The sequence below is a fragment of the Geotrypetes seraphini genome, chromosome 3 (genome assembly GCF_902459505.1).
Source record: "Geotrypetes seraphini chromosome 3, aGeoSer1.1, whole genome shotgun sequence".
Classification (NCBI taxonomy): Eukaryota; Metazoa; Chordata; class Amphibia; order Gymnophiona; family Dermophiidae; genus Geotrypetes; species Geotrypetes seraphini.
The window spans coordinates 348,236,930-348,251,410 of NC_047086.1; the positions used below are offsets into that span (position 1 = coordinate 348,236,930).

At 42.5% G+C, this 14,481-nt stretch overlaps 1 protein-coding gene across 1 annotated transcript in view; it reads right to left on the reverse strand.

Moving 5' to 3' along the window:
* Positions 1-14,481, reverse strand: part of INTS7 (integrator complex subunit 7) — a 107,095-nt gene that overhangs the window by 57,380 nt on the left and 35,234 nt on the right. The window contains exons 8-11 of the mRNA XM_033938311.1: positions 9,309-9,426; positions 5,206-5,340; positions 3,912-4,009; positions 533-772 (exon numbers count right to left, since the gene is read on the reverse strand). Coding sequence (XP_033794202.1) covers positions 533-772; positions 3,912-4,009; positions 5,206-5,340; positions 9,309-9,426 — 591 coding nt within the window. The remainder of the gene's footprint in view (positions 1-532; positions 773-3,911; positions 4,010-5,205; positions 5,341-9,308; positions 9,427-14,481) is intronic.

Sequence of the window (14,481 nt, forward strand, 5' to 3'; positions counted from 1 at the left end):
GAGCTATTTACAGAATATATTTCTCCATAGGCATAAAATAGGGCAAAATTGGGTGGAGAGCCCTAGACCACTTGAGATGGAATGGCCCTTAGGTAAAATTGTCCTTTAATAAGTATATTGGAATCCGTGAAATCCTTTAATAAGTATATTGGAATCAGTGAAAACCATATACACACACTTTACTACTTTTACTACGTACATTGCCTTTAAGATTCTGAATTTCTACAGTAAGGCGCATTATTTTAAAAAAATCCCCACACAGAAATATTGCTTATAATTTAAGTATAAGTTTCTCTCCACTCCAGTCCTTTTCTTTCTAATAAAGCTAGAACAAAAGACATTAGGAATAAACTTACTTCCAAAATAAAATCAAGCATCACACCTTCATTTTTTTCTAAGGCTAGCAAATAACAATTCTATATATAAAAAACTTTGGCTTTGGACCTATTTTCATTTAGTCCTGAAACTTCAAAGACTTTGCATGTGTTCCACAACAATTACCAACCCTTTTTAGAAGGGAGAAATTTCTTACCAGGAGCTCCTGCTGTTTATCAGTGGCAGATCGCCCAATCACTTTGTAAAGCTCCATTAGGTCCCCTTGCATGCCATCTCCCAGGACAGGAAGTTGCATGGCAATTGCTGCCAGACACTGACATATGAGAATTCTGGCAGCATCGTGAGCACTGTGCAGCTCTGTCAGCAGGGACTCCACCACAGACTGGCTCAGATGAGGACGGCATTTAGCCAGCTTAACCATGCACGTTAATGCAACCTACAGGGAAAAGTGCCAAAGTGTTATGAGAAATTAATGAGCTTGAAGCTAGAAAGTAAACTAGGTTTTCCAGGCTGGCACGATCTTTATGTTACATAAAAATTGTGTGCACAGGTTTGCTCACATCTGTACTCATAAAGCAGCAAATGAATTAGCAAAATCCAACAATGAGAATAAATTCTCCCTATACACCTAGCAAAAAGGATATACTACCAAAACATCTATTTTTTTGCCAACACGTGAAGTATGTAATATCAATGTAATAAAGCAATGGTGTTTACTTGTAACAGATTACTATACAGGTGATCATAAGAGCATGTGTGACATCACGTGGCACGGAATTCCAGCATTTTTTGAAGAGAATGAAAGCTTTTCTGCACATGCACACAGCTGCTTCGGATGCAGCTCCCTAGTTCTATCAGGTCCTCTTTAGTTAAGGGATATAAGGGGAAAAGAGGAACAGGAAGATTTTTGTGCAATTAATAAAACTATTCTTATAAGAAAACAGTTACCTACTTGTTGCAGGTGTTCGCCAAAGACAGCAGGATACAAAACCTCAGGGATTTGAGCTGGGCATCCCTAGTTGGCAGCCTGGTGCTCTAACCACTAGGCTGTTACTCTTCCAGTCTCTTGGCATCCCCTTCTAAGCTGTATGGGATTGTTGTAACCTAACATTCTGATAACTGGTCAACAAGGTCCAAAATTCTAAGTTCATGACTAGGGACATTTTGAAGGCAGGTTTAACCAACTAGTTTGGCAGCTGGGGCTCCCAGAATCTTATGAATGGCTAATAAGACACTTACTGATCAATACGCAGCTAAAGGTAGCCAGCTTTTTTTTTTTTTTTTTTAATATGCTGACATCACTGGATGGATATTAAAAATTGGATATTAAAAGCTGGACCATGTCTGGGCACCAGAATTGAATGTCTGGGTTTGACTGGACTTCTCCTGGCAGTCAGCACGGTGACGGGACAATCGCGCGCCAGACACCAGCGCGCCGACAATCGAGCGCTGACAATTCAGCGCAAGACACAAGCGCACCGCGGGAAAACTTAGTTTTAAAGAGCTCCGACGGGGTGTGTGTGGGGAACCCCCCCACTTTACTGCATACTGTTACACTGCCGTTGAGGGGGGTGGGTGGGGGGTGCAACCCCCCCCATTAGAGAAAACAGAACTTTTCCCCCCCAAAATCAGAAAAAGTTCCGTTTTCTCTATAATGGAGGGTTCCAACCCCCCAAATACCCCCCCACAGCAGCACGAACACTATGCAGTAAAGTGGGGAGGAGGGTTTCCCCACTCACACCCCGCTTTGGAGCTCTTTAAAACTAAGTTTTCCCGCGGCGAGCTGGTGTCTTGCGCTGAATTGTCTGCCCTCAACTGTCAGCGCGCTGGTGTCTCACGCGCGGCTGACTATGAACCGTTGGCACTTATGTGGATCCTGGCTGAATAATAGCTGGGATATCTGGTATCCCTACAGAACAAGCTGCCCGAATCGCTATGGCGGGCTCCATCTCTGGCAGTGTTCAAGGCCCAGTTAAAAGCCCACCTCTTTGAGAGTGCTTTCGACTCCTAACTCCTTTCGCCTTGGGTTCTGCATCCCTAAACCTATATGTCATGTCTGTCTGTCCAAGTTAGATTGTAAGCTCTTCTGAGAAGGGAACATCTATAAATGTTAAAACGTACAGCGCCGCCTTTCAGTGCTATATAAGTGATGAGCAGTAGTAGTAGGATCTGCAAAAGGGGATAATTTTAACCTTCCCCCAACATGAGGCTAGTCCCTCCCAACCCGCCCCTCACACAAGGAAGCACCTTGCTCAGATAATCTCCCCTCCCACATCCCAGCAGGACCCCCTTTCCCTTTCCTCAGTCTAGGTGAAGATTCCTGGTGACCCCAGAGGGTCATCTGGGCAAAAGCGAACCCACTCATTCCTGTCACTGGCAGCTCCAGCAGAAAAATGGCCACTACAACCTCTAACAGTAGTACTAAAGACTTGATATATTACAACTAATATATGACAAATCATTAACCGATTGCCTATAACAAGAGGTCAAAAGGAAAGGGAAAGGGATGGGGACTTGTATAATACCTTTTTGTAGTTATACAACCACACAAAGTGGTACCTTCACGCAATTTCCCTATCTGTCCCAGTGGGCTCACAATCTATCTAATGTATCTGGGGCAGAGGAGGATTAAGTGACTTGCCCAGGGTCACAGAGAGCAGCACAGAGTTTGGGATCTCTTTAGCATGGTCTTGGCAGCAGCACAATTGTTGTTTAATCTTAAAGGAGATGGTTTAAATTGATTACCAAAATGACCCAGAGCCTGGCCTTTTCAGATGCTAAAAAAAATAATGGATTACATGAAACCAAGACATGGAAATATTCTTTAAGAGATACCTACAAAATAAAACTAAAAGGGAAGACTGCTTGACTCTCTACTTCCTACTTGTAAAAAAAACAAACACACACAAAACAGTGATAACAGGGGACTAAAGTTAAAACTTCTGACTAAGGCCAACAGGGAAACAGATAAACACTATTGGAATATTATCAATTTGGCAGCCAATAAAAGAACAGTGTTTATTATATAGAGTACATCCTATATATTCTGGTCACAAAAATACAGTCCTACACATTTCAGTAACGAAGACTGATCATATTACTTAGTTCAACATCAAACAGTTAATGGCAAATACAGGAAGTAAAATAAGATCTCTGCAATAATTGTGCTTTAAACTACTACACCTCACTAGTCTATAATGGTTATATTTTCCTTAACCATAAAAAGCAAAGAAACTAAAACCACCCTGCAGCCATCGCTGGCTGAGAATCAGGGTGGATAATAATCAATGATTTCAAAATCAGATTTTGTTTTTTCCATTTAAATTGAATTTTTTTAAAATAAAATGTTTTTGAGGGGGAAAAATCTATCTAAAGATTTTTCTATTTAAGATACATTATAGTTCAAGAGTTATTCATCATAAAATAAGGATTAGTTTTTAATTATGTAGCATACTCATGCAATGTTTACATTTTTTGGTACATGAATTCCATTAATCCATTCCTAATGTCACGAGCATGATTTAAATCAAGTCTGACTAGCAATTTAAATCAAATCCTGCTGAGAATATATTTACCTTTAATGTTTCATGTGCACCAGAGCAGGCATCCTGATTACAAAGATCTAGAAGAGACTCCAAGCCAAACAGAGCATCGTTCTCTAAAGACAAATGATCTAAGAGGAAAACAAGCATTAGTCCTTTATGTTCTGATCTGTTCCATAAACATTTTATATTGTTGTTTTGCTTTTAATGCTTACTTACTTTTAATTTTCACTTAAGAGTCAGCAGTGTAGCCAGATGGCAGATTTTAAGTGAGACAACAGAATAAAAATGGGTGGACATGACCCCTCTATTGTTACCACATTCCAGGGTAAGAAGGAAGATATGAACAGTGGGGAAACTCAGCTGCAAGGGTGATCCTCCAAGAAATCAGGCTGGGCCGAGTAGTCTGCTGGCAGAAATAATATATCCCTCACATGCAGGAGGCAAGGAGAGGCAGAAAACAGCCAAGATAACTAGTTCCAAGGGCCACAATCTGGGAGGCTATTTCTCGACTAAGCAGATTAAAAGTATTCAAAAATATTTAATCAAGACTAGGACTACCGTATTTTCACGCATATAACGCACGTGTTACACACGATTTTACAAACCGTGCAAACCTTGCGCGTTATACGCGTGATGTCAGAGAAAGGGCGGGACCGCCGGAAGAGGAAGCAGCGCAGGCGCAGGGCTCACAGAAGGGCCGGGTCCGCCAAAAGGAAGCAGCAGGACACCGGTAGGAACGTCTACATGATGGGGGGGGGGGGTCGGGAGGCTGTCGGGGTGCGAGCGGTCCTTCAGGGTGGGGGTGCGGGTGCGTGCGAGCGGTCCTTCGAGGTGGGGGTGCGAGCGGTCCTGCGGGGGGGTGAATCGGACTTTGGGGGGGGCATCAGGCTTTCAGGGTGGGGACAGGACTTCAAGGGGGAGAGGAGAGTCGGGGCGGGCGAAAGGAGAGTCGGGTGGCCAGAGGAGAGTCGGGGCAGGCAACGGGAGAGTCGGGGCAGCATGCGCGGTATACAAAATTTTTTTTAACATATATTTCGGTTTCCCGCGCGCTATACCCGTGTGCGCGTTTTACACGGGTGCGCGTTATCTACGTGAAAATACGGTAATTTTCCTTCTGGATACTTGAGGCAGAAAAGCTAACAATTTTATTTCAAATGCGCTTTGATCAGCAAATCCCTCTGTCTGAGAAGCAGCAGAAACAGGAAACTACTTCAGTGAACATACACTTCTCATCCTCCTCTCTACTGCCTTTTGTGCTATTAAGGCACCCTACTCACAATACCATGATCACAAGGAATAAGTGCTGCTATTCTTTTCGCCTTACCTTTCTCCTGACAGGAAGCCACTATATTGGTGAGAACTCTGACTCCATGAGCTGCAATGCCAAGGCTACTATGGTAACAGCATTCCTGTGCTAATTTAACCAAATCCGAAGATCTTGCTGTGGCAGTTGCATTCCCTAAATAGAAAGAAAGGCAGATGAAAACACATCTGAGGTTTTAAGAAGTCGTTTCACAAGACACTGCCCCCTCTGCTTTTTCAATAAGAAACCTCCATCTCTGAAACTGTCCCCTAAATAATGTGATGGGCGGGTGCATGGATTTAACTATGCAAGAAAAGGGATGGGGCAATATGGACTACCAGAATTCTCAGATAATCTAATCTGGGATTTATGAGTCGTGCTACAGTACAATTTATGTAAAATCTGTTTTTATTGATTAACAAGAAACAGACAACCAACAATACAAAAGCAGAGTTGTATACAATCAAAGGTGAAATCGGACAAAAATAAATCCCAGAGTACCCCCAAGTCCCCTAAATCCCCAATCCTGCATTCAACAAAATCTGGCATATAGTCCAAAACTGCGTACAAATGAATAACGGAGAAGAAACCATCCAAACCAAGTGGGCCAAATCCCCAAGCAGTACTCGGGGAATCCCCTGTTTGTATAGTGAAAATACTAAGGAATCTAAAAAAAGACCCCACAGGCTCTTCAACTGCCAACTTCAGACTCCGTCCCTTCTACTTTACTGCACCGTATGCTTGGAGCAAGTTGCCCAAATCCCTACAGTGGGCTCAGTCTCTGGCAGTGTTCAAGGCCCAGTTAAAAGCCCACCTCTTCGAGAGTGCTTTCAACTCTTATCTCCTCTTACCTTGGGTTCTGCACCCCCCCAACCCTATATGTCATGTCTGTCTGTCCAAGTTAGATTGCAAGCTCTTCCGAGCAGGGACTGTCTATAAATGTCAAAATGTACAGCGCTGCATATGTCTTTCAGCACTATACAAGTGATAAGTAATAGTAGGCTCCCCAGCCTATTCAGAACCCGACTCTGGGACCTAGGCGAAAGTGATTGCAAAAAGGACTCCCAAATAAAATTTAAAAAAAAAAAAAATCCCATTTATAAGTCAGCCTAGCATCTTGGGTCTCCCAAGTTATCAACTGAGAAATGCTCGTCCTCCACGCCTAGTAAGAAGACAGCTAGAAAGCGGTTCAGACTTGCAGTATTGTTTTTAGTCCCAATAAACTAAGCTTTCTAATCCAAAGTATATTCCCTTTCCCCATGAGACCACCCAACCTAAACAAATCCAATAATAACACCTCAGGGGAAAATGGCACCACTTGGCCCAATACCCACCTCACATATGCACAAACCTGCTTCCAAAAGGGATGCACATTCAGACAAGTCCAAACTTACAGTACAATTTAAAGAAATACAATTTAGTATGGTACAAGGATGCTACTGGAAATACATTACAAAGCAGTTTGACAGATGGTGCAATACAAGAAGAGATAAATTAGTTTTGTTTAAAGAGAGGTGCTGAGAGGTAGAGTGTGGAGGTAATTTATAGACCAAAATCATGTGAATGACGGAGTGCGCAGTGTCGGAGAGTTAGCAGGGTGTTTTGTGGTTTCCTGGGTCAGTTTTCTGGGTGTCGGGTCAAAAGTGTGCCGGGACAAAGGCGCGCGCAGACAATTGAGCGCAGTGCGGAAGTGCGCGCCGCAGAAAATTACTGTTTTTAGGGCTCTGACGGGGGTGTGTGTGTGGGGGGTAACCCCCCCCACACTTTACTTAATAGAGATCGCGCCGCGTTGTGGGGGCGTTGTGGGGGGTTTTACATTTTACTGAAAACTTCATTTTTCCCCTGTTTTTAGGGAAAAAAGTTAAGTTTACAGTAAAATGTGGAGGGTTACAACCCCCCAAACCCCCCACAATGCCGGCGCGATCTCTATTAAGTAAACTGGGGGAGCTCCCCAACAAAACCCCCTGTCGGAGCCCCTAAAAACTGTAATTTTCTTCGGCGCGCGCCTCCGTCTTGCGCTCAGTTGTCGGCGCGCGCCTTTGTCTATGAACCGTTTTCTGTGATGGAATGGTGTCAAAGAAATAAGTCCTTAGTTTCTTTCAGAACGTGAAGTAGTTCAGTTCAGATCTGCTGGTTGATTGGGAGGCTATTCCATAATCTCTGTGCCAGTATATGTAAACAGTTTTGAAAATATGTTTGTGTCATTTAGATAGGTCCATAGTGCGAGTTTAAAAGTTATCATCAGAGAATTCTCAGCTCATTATGGAACCACATGACTAGCACCTCTTCTCCCCCATGCTTTTCTGCAATTTATTGTTATATTCCAGTAGATATGCTCTATTTTTTTAAAGTGAGACCAACCTGATGGTGGAAGGGCATACCTGATGTTCCTATGACCAATTCTGAGAATAGTATTTGATCCAAAATTAGTTGCACTTTCAACTCACTGCCAACTGCCTGCAGCCCTATAAGACTCCCTGTCCTGTTTATAAGAAGCAAGGCAGTTATTTATATATTATATATTTGCTATTTGATTACCTGTTGGTTGTAGCCCATCCAGGATGTTTAGACGGGCAAAATATATATATAAAATATTAAAATAAGAATAACAATTTCTTGCAGGTTTTAGAATACAGTGGTACCTTGGTTTGCAAGCATAATTCGTTCCAGAAGTGTGCTTGTAATCCAAAGCACTTGTATATCAAAGCAAATTTCCCCATAGGAAATAATGGAAATTCAGACGACTCGTTCCACAACCAAAAAACTGTAAATACCTGTATTGCAAGACCTCACTCTTTTAGAACAGTCACTACACTCCCGCAGTGTATTGAGATTAGGTGGGAATTCGGTAGGACTATGTAGACTTTGAGCCAAATGGGATGGAATTGGGCACTTGCAGAATGATTAGGGAGTTCAGGGATTGTGCAACAGTGAAAGCAAGGACGGGATGTATTGGGCTAGGGTACATTGTACTGCGGTTAAATTGTGTGCGCACATTGTGCGTGCTTGTATTACGCTTAATTTCTGCGCTCAGCGATGCGACGCGCGTATGTTGTACGTACTGTGATGATATGGCACGTGTCGGAAGTGCTCGCATTGCAAGACAATGCTCGTTGATCAAGTTAAAATTTTATCAAACGTTTTGCTTGTCTTGCAAAACACTCGCAGACCACATTCCTCGCAATCCAAGGTTGGACTGTAATTCCTTTCCTTATCATAAAGGAAAACTAGGAGAACTAGAATCCTTAAAACTTCTAAGCAAAGTAAAACCTGCTCTCAAAGCCTGCAATTTACAGCTGTAATGTGGCTACAAGTATACACACAAGACATGCCCAGCCTTGGAAGCAACTCAAAGCAAAACTACTTCAATCCCCCCGGTTTGTAAACACTAAACTCCACGCCTAATATCAAGTCTTAACCTTGTGCTATTAAATCTAACAACCTGATTCCTACTCTAGCTATAAAGGGTAGCACTGCCTTTTGTTTGCAAGATAATTCTGCATTTGCAAATTGAGAAACTGCTCAGTAAACTTCTCATTGCTCAGAATCTTGTGTGCTACCAATTGACACAATTTCAGCTATTTTCTTTTTTCCCAACTGGAACATGAATATTCACAACGTATTTATGTACAGAAAAATAGGAGATACTTAGAACACACTAATTTATGAAACAAACAATAAAAGGCTTCTCGGAGGTAGGGGTTGTGATTTCATGTGCCCCACACTGTTGCCTATGTATTATCTATGTAATACAACCACCTGTCCAAAGCACATGCATAAGCAAGACCAGCTCTTACACTGGCAATAAAGAGTGGTGCATACTTGGTTAGTCGGCATTTTTTCCTCTTCTTATTCTGGTACTTGTAAGTTCAATCTGAAGATACTACTCCATGAGATGAACAAGGATACCGTTTCACTGCTAAGTGTGATAAGAAAATCTGGCTCACGTGTGAATTACTGGTATACAGTATGTTAATAAAAGATTTACTGGCTATCTCCCTCCAAGCAAAGAGCAAGCTCCTTTTCAGGGTAGCAGCTCCCTGAAAACCACACATGCTACTATCAGTCTGGTGAATAGCATCTTTGTGACCAACCTGAAGGAAATCTACTCTCCTGTCCCTTACCTGGAGCTGTACTGAAGTACTGTTTGATGGCTATGGTGCCTGAAAGCGTGGAGAGGACCGAAAGCATGCCTAGCTTCAGACTGTCGTAAGGTGTGTGAAGAGCACATTCACACAGGGCCTGGAAAGAGAAAATATGGCTGACAAAAGATGCAAAAATCCATATATGTACCTTCTACGGAGACAAGCAGGGGAGATGCAGGCATACTTGATAGTGATGTCCTAGACTGATCCTATGTATCGGTGCTCTCCCCTAGTTTAAGAAAGCTTTTGCTTACTGACCATGTGCAGGGTCTCCTGCCTCTCACAGTTTTTTCCTTAGCCACTCCTAACAAACTGCAGCTCTCCCCTCTCTTATACAATATTTCTTTAGAATGAAAAAAATTAAGATTTGAAAAAAATAAAAAAATTTACACGAAGTTCCTCATTAAAAAAAAAAAAAAAAGAGAACACAATGGGAGACTGAGTTTTTACTCGGTAAACAGCAAAAAAATAAAAAAGGGAGGATTTAATATTTAACAGAAGGCAACGGGCTTTAGGACTAGCAGTTTCCCACCAACATCTCAGCAGCCAGTCTATAACATGGCTTTTAGTTTCAAGCCAGCATAGTGGTGAAACATTCTTAAGTTCCTGGAATGTCCTCCCCTTATGGCCCTGTATTGGCATCTCTGAGAGAGGCAAATCGCCGCTCTCTGGTAAATATTACAGTGGCAGGTAATGTCAGTACGTCCCACAGCAGAAAACACGTGGAGACCTCAGACAGAGGAGCTCCTTCACTGCCGGCCTGCACTCTGCTGATGTTTGAAAGGCTCTCAATACCTTCATCTGGCCGACAGAACTCAGGGAAAAAAAGTTTCTGAAGGCCAGACGTTAGCTTCAAAGTCCTCCTCTTCCTCAATGGCACAAGGTAAGCCTGCTAAAAAAAATGCAGTGCAAACAAACCTTCCATCCCCAAAGCGTCCAGCTTTACCACCTTTACTACCACAATTACTACCAGGGTCTGCTCCACATCAAAACCCTATTCCTGATTCAGTAGTGGGTTTTTTTTTTAGTCTATACCAACGTTTCATGTCAGATAGTGCTGCTCTATTTCAGGCAGCTATTCCTCCTCCTCCACAGTTTCAAGAGGCACCTCCATTACCAAACAGGAGATTCCTGATCATCTCTCTCAGACTGACTCTCCTTATTTTTACAGTCACCTCCATCTCCTTTATGGGTTGCTGAAGCCTCACCCGGTTCAACACCTCCTCAACGTTGCGCAATAGGGATCTGGTCCGACACAGATGTCCATTTGGCAGACGCTCAAGACCTACCTCCTCCACCTCAGTCCACGACTTTACCTCAACCAACAAAGGAGTATATATTGCAATATAATGTCCCTCCTGGGAAGGACTGTAGAATTTTAGACTAGGTGGGTTGAAAAGTTTATTAAGGGGCTATGATTTTGCCTAAGATCATAGCGCATCAGCTTCAGATTCTTTATTTTCAACCCCCAGCAACAGCTTGAAGAAACTTCTCCGGAAGTAACAACAAATCTTTTTACTGCTCTTCATGAGTCTACTTACCATGTTATCAAAACCAACTACAATACCTATGATATGATTTCTAGAACGGCAGCAGTAGCCATTGGGGCTCACCGCACAGCTTGGCTTAAAGCCTCAGATCTTAGGGGTGATTTGCATGACCGTTTGGTGGATGCTCCCTGTCCTGGAGACAGCCTCTTTGGTGCAAAAGTGAAAGATACAGTGTCTCAAATAAGGGTGGATACTACAGCTGTGTGAGAAAGCTCTCAGCTCATCCTCCAGATCAAACACAATAATATCATAAATCTTCTTCCAATTTCAGCAAATCTTATCATCAACAACTTTTTCAACAATATTACCCTAGAAGGCGATTCATTCCATACAACAGGTCTAGTCTTCAATGATCTCTGCTGGCTTCTTTTCGTCAAAAGCCATGACCGAGAGATAGAAAACAATCACTCAGGCTTCTTCTCTCAAACCCAATCCTAGTTTCTGACAACATACCAGTTGGCGGCCAGCTCAGTCACTTTCTCCCTGCTTGGAAGGCCATTACAACGGACAAATGAGTATTAAATATCATCTAAATTGTCTAAATTTGTCTAAATTTCCTAATGGGCAATCTAGTAGATCAGGAACCACCACCTTATCACATTCCTCTGCTCTCAGTGGAGTTAACACTGCTTACCCAAAACAACACAGTGGAACAGGTCTCTGTCTCAACAAACCACAGGATTTTACTCAAATTTTTTCCTAATACCCAAAAAGACCATAAAGCCTTTGTCCAATTTTAGATCTCCGAGGGCTCAATGCCTACCTCGAAAAAGAAAAATTTTGCATGATCTCATTACCAACCATCCTTCCTCTTCTAAGTCCCAACGACTGGCTGGCTGCCCTGGATCTCAAGGATATGTACACCCACATTCCTATTCATCCCGATCACTGGCAATTCCTCCATTTCAAGTTTCTCAATTATCATTTCCAGTACAAGGTACAATTGTTTGGCCTTTCTTCAGCACCACAAGTCTTCATCAAATGTATAGCAGTAGTGGCAGAGCACCTATGCACAAGACATCACTTTGTGTTTCCTTACCTGGACGACTAGCTATTGGTAGCTCGTTCCAGAGAAAACTTATTTCTCACTATTCAGGAGACCATATCCACGCTCCAATCTCTGGGATTTTTCATCAACTAATAAAAGTCCAAACTACTGCCACTCCACTCCCTCACATTCATAGGAGCTCACTTGGACACCATCTCAGCATGTGTATACCTTCCATACGAGAGACACCAAGCCATCGAAGAAAGAATTCTATTCAAGTTCTCCTGCTTTTGCTATAAATTAATCTGGGGAATGGCCCCTAATTACCTCCTACCTCATTTTGAATTCTATTCCCCCATTAGATCTACCAGAAACAACAACCTGTTTGCATACCCGAAAATCGTTGGCTGCAGATATCGAACCTTCCTAGACAGAACTTTCAAGTTTCAAGCTGGTAGACAGCAATCATGGCTAGGCTCTCTCATCGATACCACTAGGTTGACCTACAGCATCTTCCGGAAAGAACTGAAGACCACTTTGTTTAAGAAATTCTTGTCCTAGCCAGACACTCTCCCGCGAACATAACTTCAACACCTTATCCTGAATTTCTTCCTCACACTAGGTATCCACATTCCCTGTCTGCTAAAAATTCCTTCTTCATAATTGTATCATGATATTTCACTGATGTTAGAATAATTTCAATTGTAAGATGTAAAATAGTTATTTATATATTACTTGTCAGCCGCAGGTAATAATCACCACAGATACTTCCAATATCGGCTGGGGAGCACATCTGGGGTCCTTCAAACTCAAAACTCAAGGTCATTGGAGCCAAAAGGAACAAAGTCTTCATATCAACCATTTGGAATGTTGAGCAGTTTTCTATTCTCTGAGAACCTTTCAGTCCCAAGTATGTCATATAACAGTTCTAATACAAACAGACAATCAAGTCACCATGTTTTACATCAACAAACATGGAGGGGGGGTGAGTTCGGGCTCTCTTCGACTTTGCAGAGAAGCTTACCGCCCCTGGATATTTGTCCTCTCTCTTCATGCAGATTAACAAGCAGTTTACATTCCAGGGCAGTCAAATGTGCTTGCAGACTCCCTCAGCCATCAACTCCAGCCTCATGAATGGTCTCTACACCTTGCTGTTCTTCAAAGGCTTTTTCAGCTTTGGTGTTCTCCTTTAATCGATCTTTTTGCCACACAAAGCAATGAAAAGTGCAGTCAGTTCTGCTCGCTCCTTCCATCCAGTCAAGCTATAGCACAGGATGCATTTTCTATCCCTTGGTCAGGCCCACTGCTTTACGCTTTTCCACCGATTCCTCTAATTTCCAGAGAGTACTACAATGCTCAGCACAACTCATCCTCATAGCTCCAAGATGGCCCAGGCAGATTTGGTTTCCTCTTCTTCTCGAAGCACCACCAATCCATCTGGGATCCAACCCATCCCTCCTGACAGAGCAGGATGGTCAAATTCTGCACCTCAGCTTATGCAGTCTCAGTCTGACAGATTGGAAATTGAATGGGAAACATTGAAGTCTATCTCTGTTACTGAGTCAGTACTGTCAGTTCTCCTTGCTGCTAGACAATCTTTGACTATAAAGTCTCATCAAGAAACATGGACACTCATTGGGCTTCTTCCCAGCATCAAGATCCTTTTTTTTGTCCATTCCAATATATACTGTTTTACCACCTCTACCTCTCAGATTCAGGATTAAAAATGAATTCAGACCATTTTCATCTTTGGCCATTTCTGCTTATCATATTCCAATAGATGGAAAGCCAATTTCTCAACAACCTCTGCTCATACGTTTTCTTAAAAGGTCTCAACAATCTACGTCCTCTGATTCAAAAAACACCTCCTTCGTGGGATCTCAACATCATTTTGGTCCAACTTATGAAAGAGCCTTTTGAACCTCTTGCTGAGGCCTCTCTCACCTTCCTGTCATGGAAGACTATTTTTTTCATAGCCATCACTACAGCAAGACGAATCAGTGAGCTTCAAGCCTTAGTCACTTATTCTTACACACAATTTTTCCACAACCGGATGCACCTAAGAAGCCACCCTAAATTTCTTCCCAAGGTGATTTCAGACTTCCACATCAACCAGAGCATAATTCTACCATCTTTTCCCACCTCTGCATTCTTCTCCAGCAGAGCGTCTGCTCCATTCTTTGGATTGCAGAAAAGCATTACTTTTTTACCTCAAAGCAACAGCATCGTTGCATCAGACTAACCAACTTTTCATTGCTTATAATCCAGCCACCATCGGAAAACCAGCCTCTAAATGTGCTCTGTCCTTGTGGATTTCTCATTGTATTAACTTCTGCTACAAAAGAGCAAATCAACCTGTTCCAGCAACATAGGAGTACATCAACTACATGCAACAGCTATTTCAATAGCAAGTTTTCAATCAATACCTATCCAGGATATCTGCAAAGCAGCAACCTGGTCGTCTAGTCACACCTTTGCAAAGTATTACTGCCTAGACCAAAGTACAGCGAAAGACACTAGTTTTGATCAATCTGTTCTCAGAAACCTTTTTGCTTTATAATTGTCCTCCACCCTTTTTTACTTAATAGGTAGGGACTTACCATCAAGTGTGCCT